General features: G+C 44.9%; 4 protein-coding genes across 4 annotated transcripts; 2 read left to right on the top strand and 2 right to left on the bottom strand.

The window, feature by feature from the left end:
* Nucleotides 1-1,161, bottom strand: COCSADRAFT_358642 (uncharacterized protein). The gene has a single exon (XM_007702741.1). It carries the CDS (start codon nucleotides 754-756, stop codon nucleotides 202-204), a length of 555 nt encoding a protein of 184 aa, XP_007700931.1. The 5' UTR covers nucleotides 757-1,161; the 3' UTR covers nucleotides 1-201.
* Nucleotides 1,162-2,216: 1,055 nt separating this feature from the next.
* COCSADRAFT_27261 (glycoside hydrolase family 5 protein) lies at nucleotides 2,217-2,916 on the top strand (the record flags this gene model as incomplete). Its single annotated transcript, XM_007702160.1, has 3 exons — nucleotides 2,217-2,314; nucleotides 2,358-2,611; nucleotides 2,651-2,916. 3 exons carry the CDS (start codon nucleotides 2,217-2,219, stop codon nucleotides 2,914-2,916), a joined length of 618 nt encoding a protein of 205 aa, XP_007700350.1.
* Nucleotides 2,917-3,766: 850 nt separating this feature from the next.
* COCSADRAFT_172195 (uncharacterized protein) lies at nucleotides 3,767-5,698 on the bottom strand (the record flags this gene model as incomplete). Its single annotated transcript, XM_007702740.1, has 5 exons — nucleotides 3,767-3,977; nucleotides 4,037-4,140; nucleotides 4,196-4,959; nucleotides 5,040-5,318; nucleotides 5,365-5,698. 5 exons carry the CDS (start codon nucleotides 5,696-5,698, stop codon nucleotides 3,767-3,769), a joined length of 1,692 nt encoding a protein of 563 aa, XP_007700930.1.
* Nucleotides 5,699-5,949: 251 nt separating this feature from the next.
* On the top strand, nucleotides 5,950-8,199 carry COCSADRAFT_27259 (uncharacterized protein; the record flags this gene model as incomplete). The annotated part of the gene is made up of 9 exons (XM_007702159.1): nucleotides 5,950-6,097; nucleotides 6,149-6,253; nucleotides 6,356-6,639; nucleotides 6,689-6,813; nucleotides 6,877-7,019; nucleotides 7,073-7,301; nucleotides 7,355-7,848; nucleotides 7,914-8,026; nucleotides 8,125-8,199. 9 exons carry the CDS (start codon nucleotides 5,950-5,952, stop codon nucleotides 8,197-8,199), a joined length of 1,716 nt encoding a protein of 571 aa, XP_007700349.1.
* Nucleotides 8,200-8,231: the final 32 nt, after the last annotated feature.

Below are 8,231 nucleotides of genomic sequence, written 5' to 3'. Positions count from 1 at the left end.
TGGGATTTAGCGGTATTTCTCAACCCGGAGCGATTGGCCAAGTATTGTTATTCTATTACCAATCTTCTTCGCTTCTGCTTCGGATTTAAAAGCTATGACAATAGAGCTTGTTTACTTGCTTTTCCAGCTTCTAGATAGCCAGTAGGGGTTCCCAACAATAGTTTGGTTCTTGTTATACGTTGGGATTTCTGTGTGGAGAAGCTAGAGGTTTTCAGCTCCATCAAAGGTTGTTAGTACTCCGTGTACCACGAGTTTAGTCCAGGACTCTAGAGGCTGGGCTTTCTTAATTGGCAGCTGGTTTTGCCAAGTATTGATTTGCTTTAGAAGAAATTCTCCTGAGTATCCTTCGGTGGTCGTAAGGATAAGGTTGTTTCTTTTACTCGTTGCTACCTGTTGGATAACTGGGCCAGCGATGCCAACCTTCTGGAAGGCTTGGTTAATCTTATTTCTTACTAGTAGAGGGCTGGTTATTTGGCCCTCTTCTAGTGTTACTAGCGTCTGGTAGTAAGATACTGGTTTTTTAGCTAGTTGCGCTAGCTTCTTCTTTGGTTGGACTGTTATCCAGGCCTGGTTTGAGTTGTTTGCTGCAATTGTAGCGTAGGAGGTTTGGGCTGGTTTTTGAGCTACTTGTATAGCTATTGGTTGTGCCTTATTAGAAGCTATAGTAGTAGCTTGTTTGAGCGTCTTTGTTGCCTGCTGGGAGGCATTTGCCAGCGTAGCTGAGTGGTAAGCTAGTTTGGCAGATAGCTTTTCCATAATTTAGTTAGCTACTCTGCCAGTTTCAGTATAGTCTCTAAAGACGTCTAGTAGCTCTAGTAGCTTATTTTAGGCTACGTGGGATTCTTCCATTGTAGAGGCTTGAAGGATTAGATCTCTAGCCCAATAGATTGCCTGTTCAGAGTTCTTAGCGATTGGTTTTAGGCTAGAGGTATTCTAGTATGGATTTCTACCTCTATAGGTATTCTCTGGTGAGAAGTTGGCGTATCGTTTGTTTGGTGGTAGTATTAGTATTTCAAACACGCTAGGTGTTTGTTGGTTTTGAGTAGGTGTAGCTGGAGTAGACTCTATCTCCATTTCTCTATCAGTTTGGGCCTCTGGCCCTAGGCTCTCCTGTCTGTTTTCCTGAGTATTTACTACAATAGTATCACTGTCTGGCGGCATTTTATTACTAAGCTCTTTTCTTAGTAAGCAACTAGATGGTCTGTGTGTTTTTGTTTTCGTGAGTGAGACGTGTTCAGATTAGCTACTTTACCAGCTTCTAGCTCTATAGCGCGTGGGCTGCACGAGTTGGCACTAGTTGTAATAGATTTCTTGGGATGGATTTGTATATATTTCGCTAAAATTACACCTATTCTGAAAAACTCGAAGTTGGTGTGTGCTTAACTTGTTTAGAATGGGGAGAAGTTTGCGTAAATGGCTCCGGGCCTGTTTACCTCCGTTCTTTGATTTTTAGCTACTAAACCTAATCTCGTAAATTCCGACTGAGAAACAGAGCCGGGAATACCGTTGTATTCGGAAAACGGGTGTTTGGTAGCTATGAACCATGACTAGAATTTATCCACCCTACTATTATACTAAAATCAGCCCTGTATAGTAGTTGTCTACGCTAAAATGACTCAATGTAGCATATCAACGGTGAACAGATTGATTGATGGAAAATCTAACAGCCTTTTCCTAACATCTGAACACGGCCCGATTGTAAAGTCTTTCTTTCTGCGTCGTCGGCTATTCCGAGGCGACAGCCTCCACATCTTGATTCGTCATTTTGTCAATCCCAAACAGAGAAAATAATTTGTTGTGGCCTCAACAAGGTGCCGTTCAACCACCTGAGTCGTGACATTTGTAGTAAGGATTTTGTACTGCACATGGTATACAGAGTGCATACGATCAAGTGCCTCCTCGATGCTAGACTTGTTCATATCGATGGTGGCAGTGTTCCTTCTCATCGCTGCTTGCATAGTTTCGTTGATCTAAAGGTCGGCAAAATACTTCTTGTGGTGTTTACGTCGACTCCATACTTCATTCGATACATGGGTAAAGCTAGCTGGTATTAATGCTCTTCACGATTCGAACTCCCTGATCGGTGACTACAGGAAGTAAGTTGATTTGTTGACGTGGTAATCAAGACTACACACTCCTAACATCGTCAAGGGACGCCTATTGGGCCCGTTGGGGCGCTGGATATTTTTATCAAAAGCAAGAAGCCTTCGATACATATGACGCTCGCCTGTCGTACATTCTCAACTACAAGGGCAAATACTCCGGGAAAGTCTGGAAGAACTGGCCTCAAGCCATCTTCAGCTTCAATATCCAGGTAAATATCCCTAACTTAGTCCTCTGAATCTGATCAGCTCCAGTTTTCCTAACGTAAATTGTGCGCTGCAGAACGAGCCCATGACCCCTGGACCCAGCCAATGCCAAAATGGTGATCCTGCTGGCTGGATGTGTGGCCGCGCTAGACATATGCGCATAGCAGGACTCGAGAGCCGTATTCTAGTCTCTACTGGTGGCCTGGGCGGTGACATCTCGCACGGATATACCTTTCTCCCTGCTGTCACTCAATGCGACGCCATCTCCGCCATCTCCATCCAACGCTATGCTAGTGTGCCTGGTCAGTGGAGCACCAATATGCCCAACTGGATCAAATAAGCTAATGGGAAAAAGGTCTATCTTGAAGAATTGGGTATTGACTCTCAAAAGTATGATCAAAGGTCAGCATTCGTCCCGGAGGTGATCAACATGGACTCTGTTGGCCTGCCTCACTTGTATTGGCAGCTTCTGCCCCCATCGACTGGCAACTGTAATTACGATCCCAAGCAGGACAGTGGTGATCCATTTGGTATCTACACTAATTCTGGAGTTAACTTGGCTGGTCCGATCAATGCTGCTACCTCATCTGGAGCAGCGCAGGACTGAACTGGCACCCTGTATTGAGATATACTGAAGAATGTGGTTACAATATCCAAATTCAATATCTTCTCTAAGAAACAGGTGACAAGAAAAAGACTTGTTGATCAGCAAACAACAGTTTGATTGATCACGGTGTACTAGTGAACTATAGTATGTAAATGGAACACTTATAATGCTATTAGATAACAGACAACTAGTAGCAGACTAGCTTTTACATGGCTATCAATGCGTGTTCAAAAAGTTCTATAGGCTGTTGGCTGATCTGCCTTACGCCTAGCGACCTTAGTCACCTACCCAGAGGCTCAATTTCAAGAGAGTGATGATGTTGTACGTTTGGATTTCCACAGTTGTCATAGACGGTAGAAGGGGACTTATATGGCTTGAACCTTGCTGCGCTCTTTCGGGTCTTTCTGATCCATGCTGATATGGTCTTGTCTTTTCCACGTCTTCAAGGATTCATTACTCATGAGCTAGTTCGTCTAGTATCTGGAGCCGAAACTGTACCTATCACTAGAGAATAAGATAGCCGTAGTGAAGTGCTCAAAGGTGTGAGAAACGAACCTAACAAAAGTGCAAAATTAGGACTCATCAGAGAGAGAATGTGTGCTCATGAGGTAATCTATAGAAGAAAAGGGAGTGTCTGGAGAGTAGCCTGCGAAGTAGAGAGTTGACGCAGGGTAAGACATGACAGAGCTTGTGGAATGGAGAGCAGGGGACAAGCTGGGATTGGGATAAAGAACGTAGCTTATCGAAGCCAAAATGACCTCCCAGTCTATACCTACCGCTCGAAAACCTACTATTATGCCATGATTTATCTTTTGTTATGGTATCAGAATATATATTTCCAAGTTCAGTGTCAGAGTTTGCTAGTTTCTTTCGCCGAATTAGTCAACTGGCGTTTAATGACTTTTCCGCTTGGTGTCTTAGGAAGCTCATCCACAAAAATTACATCCCCAGAAAGCCATTTTTGCTTTGCGAATCTATTTTCAACAAGCTCATAAACTGTTTTCGCAGTAATTTTTTCATCCTTTTTGACAACAAACGCACGAGGACATTCGTTATCATTCCTATGTTTATATTAGCACACACTATAAACATAATCGAGAACTTATATAACAGCACTTACATTAGCACTCCAACAACTGCCACATCTGCGACTCCTGGGTGTAAAACTATGGCTGCTTCTAGCTCTGCTGGAGAAACCTGAAGGCCATTGACCTTGATCAATTCCTTGCAACACAGTATTAGCCCATCTGACTCTCGTCTGGTCTTCGTTATAACCCACCTTGAGTCTATCCACAATGAATATTCTGCCTGCCTCGTTGAAATAAGCAATATCTCCAGTCTTTAGCCACCGGATACCATCTTCCATCACGATGGCCTCGCTTGTAGCTTGAGGGTTTTTATAATAGCCCTTCATCACATTCTTTCCACTGACCCACAGCTCCCCAACTTCAGTTCCAGTTGGCACATTACCAGCCCAGGACTGTCCATCCACAGGCATGATTTTTCCAAGAAAGTTCGGATTGAGATATCCTATTGAGGACGCATCATGGGGATCATCTGGCGAGAAACCACTCATCGAATTTGTCGTTTCTGTCATACCCCAGCCCTGGCGTAGAACCAGTCCACGAGATAGATATTGCTGTTCAGTCTGTTTCGCAGTGTCTTGTCCGAGTGGAGCAGAGCCTGTGAGTGCATATTCTATAGAGTTAGGATTATGCATCTCTGCCGGTTGTTTAGACATCTGAACAAGGATTGTCGGAACTCCTGTAAGAAGTGTAATCCAATAGATATCTACAAAAAGAAGCAGTAGTCTTATGGAGTAACGATGTATGATGTAGACTTTAGCCCCAACCAGAGGAGCATTGACACAGTAGTAGATCTGCCCATAGGCATGGTACATTGGCAGCGGTGCTAACCATCGTTCGCCTGAACGTGCAAGTCGCTCTTTTCTGGCATAGGCCTCAGGTATATCAGCGCTCATTTTGCGATAATGCACCAGCTGAGTGGGGTTGGCGACAACATTTGCGTGCGTAATTTCAACGCCTTTCGGTGCTCCAGTCGTCCTTTGTATTGAACACCCTGTCAGACCCGAACGTGACTAATGGAGACTTAAACGAACCCACTGGAAGAATTCAAAATAATAACTTCAGAATTCAGATATTTGGGATCCGTAGATGCTTTCCATTGGAAGGATGTGGCCTCCACTTCAGACGCCCAGAAGGAAGTCCACGGCTGGGCAGTAGTTGATCGTGAGACTTCGCTCGCGTCTTCTAGATGACAAAAGACGAACACTTGACTTTTCGGGATTCCCACTGCGAATGCCGGTTTTAGAGCCTTATCGACTGTGTCGGGACTACTAATGAGTACCTTGGCATCGGACGCCCGGGTCTGGTATTCTAATTCTATATAAGGAATATTAATAAGAAGATGTGTTCGTAGAAGATGCACGTAATAGATTATCTGCTTCAGTCGCCGTCGGCGAGACTGCGGTGAAAACGCAATCTGCTGCTATAACTCCCCAAAATAGAATTGGGAAGAAAAGGTTGTTGCTTGAAAATAGTGAGACTTTGTCATCAGTTTTCAGTCCCAATTGGCGTAGTCCTAATCCAATGCGCATTGCAAATCCTTCGCCTTCTACTAGACTGTAATGTCGCTCTGGTCGAAATGCGTCGATATATTGGGGTTTTCTCCGGAAAGATGCGCTTTTAGCTCGAAAGACAAATGTCAAGAGATCGACTTCAGGTATGTCGACAGTATATCGCGAGCGATGTATTCTTCCCATCTCGGTAGGGTGCAGCTGTTGATTGAGGCGATGGAGGTGCTATCCAGCTCGAAAAGTATCAAAGGGTATTAAAGAGGAAACCAGAAGCTTGATACAGGGATGCTAGGCACAATACCATATATAAGTTAACTGTAGTGCAAGCTATTTACGGTTCCATTTAGATCCTTTCACAAGGTACAATACATGCGCTCGGGCCGAGAGCATAGAAAGCGCTGCTGCTGCGTCAGGCCGACACAGAGCAACACACAAGAATGTCCAAAGCTAATGTAACAAGAGCCAACAATCAATCTTGTGTTTCACCAGAAGGTCTTGGCTGTATACCACGAAGAAGAAATTATTCCAACATGCGGCCGATACTCATTGGCAACATTTCTGGGTCGACTGGAGACCGACTAGATGGTGGGTCAAATCTCGGCACTCCACTTTTACTGTACAACTAAATTTTCATAGGTCTACGTTCAATGCTACTTGGGGCATTAAAGGTTGACGCGATCACTGGGGACTGGCTCTCCGAATACAATATTGGTACACGCGCACTGCAGAAAGGGTTTCACGGTGCCAAACACTATGAGCCAGGATTTCTCCATTCACTTCGAACCATACTCCCTCTATATAAATCGTAACCTAACAAAATCAAGTTTGTTGTAAATGCCGGAGGCGGCAACCCACGGAAATTTGCATTGCAGGTTGCTAAATTACTAACCCAGAATGGGTTACAAAGAAAAGTGGCTTTTGTTACTGGAGATGATGTACTCAGTGATCTAGACTCTCTCAACGTACAGCCGCTGGAGGAGACAGCGGAACCCTTCCAAAAATTCCAAAAATTGCATGGAAAAATACTTTCAGCGAAGGTCTACATCGGGTCAGCTGGTATTCAACCCGCCCTTGAGCAAGGCGCAGATTTTGTTACTGTTGGTCGATGTACGGACGGATGTTACGTTGTAAGCATTCTGATAGAATTGGGCGATGTGCAAAGCTTATAGTTTTCAGTGCGGAGGATTCTTTTCTGGTTACCAGGAAATGGGCCAACATCACTTTGACTTGTCCTTTCCGATCGCTGAAGTATTTGCTGATGGGACAGCCATCATTCAAAAGCAGCCAAACCAAAATGGAATGTATTTAGTGAATTATCCAACATGTAGCTCTTATCCAGATCTTGCTAACTGTACCTAATCTAGGGTGACAGTTGATACCGTCAAGACACAATTCGTGTACGAACTGCAAGGCACACACTATCTGAATCCGGACGTCATTGTAGACTTGACAAGCGTTGAATTCGAACAGTTAGGGAAGGACAAGGTCATGATTCAGGGGGCGAGAGGTGAGAGGGTCAAGACATAACAATACAGAACTGAAATAACAAGAATACAACAGGGCTACCGTCTCCAAAGACTTTGAAACTCGCGGTGACGGCTGAAGCTGGTTATCAAGTTGAATTTTATGTCCTGATTACAGGACTTGGAGCTGAGGTAAAAGCCGAGAGCTTTAGAAGTCAGTCCATGAAGATGATCGACACATCCAAATTGAAACGGCTCGACTTTCAGCTGCTTGGGTCCCCTCGTGAAGATCCGACGTCACTCAACGAGGCTACTGCATTACTACGGTAAGCTTTTCGGTTTTTCAGGTGGCCTTCGACTAGCCCCAAAATCTCTATAGTGTTTTTGCCCAAGCAGATGATGTGGCGGTGCTCACGCGCGGTCATTTTCTTGGGCCGCTGCTGAGCAATCAACTGCAAGGGTTTCCGGCTTTGACACCGATTCTTGACTATCGCACTGCAGATCCCAAGCGATCTGTGAGATTGTACACAGGGCTCGTCCCCATTAGCAACGTCACCGAAAGGTTGCATTTGTTAGGGCCAGCGCCGGAGTATTATGAAACTGCCTCCAATGTCCAGCCATTGAATCTAGAAATGTGCTTTGATAGCACACGGGTGAATTTATCACGTCCAGCGTTACTTCAACACATGGTATTAAACCCGCCAGTTGCATTTTCTGGGCCTACCATAAAGGTTGCGTTGGGATCACTACTCTACGGACGCTCTGGCGACAAAGGACCCAACGTCAACGTAGGGCTATTTTTTCCTGTCAAACATCAGACTGAACAGAAATGGCAACGGCTTCGCACGTGGCTCACCACTCCAAAACTTATAGGTTAGTGAACATGTAATCCATACCGCTTTCTTGACATATTTGATGGGCTGACAGATTGATCATAGAGCTGATGGGCAATGATTACTACCTCGGCCTATCCATTGAGCGGTGCGAGTTCCCCCTCTTACAAGCCGTACATTTTGTCGTTCACAAATTACTTGGAGGTGCTGGTGACGGGGTAAGCAGTACGAGCAGCGTTGATGCTCTAGGCAAGTTATAACTCTCAGGGTAGCTCCTTCATCAGTGTTGGACGGCAGAAATTGACGAACTCAACAGGGATTTGTGGAGTTTCTTCGTGCCCGCCATGCTGAAGTTCCGAAAGTGATTCTGGATGTTCGAAGCCAGATTTGAGATTGCAATGGTCTCACCCTCGTGTCCTGGGG

Source organism: Bipolaris sorokiniana (assembly GCF_000338995.1).
Source record: "Bipolaris sorokiniana ND90Pr unplaced genomic scaffold COCSAscaffold_8, whole genome shotgun sequence".
NCBI lineage: Eukaryota > Fungi > Ascomycota > Dothideomycetes > Pleosporales > Pleosporaceae > Bipolaris > Bipolaris sorokiniana.
This window is presented reverse-complemented; position numbering and strand designations above follow the sequence as displayed.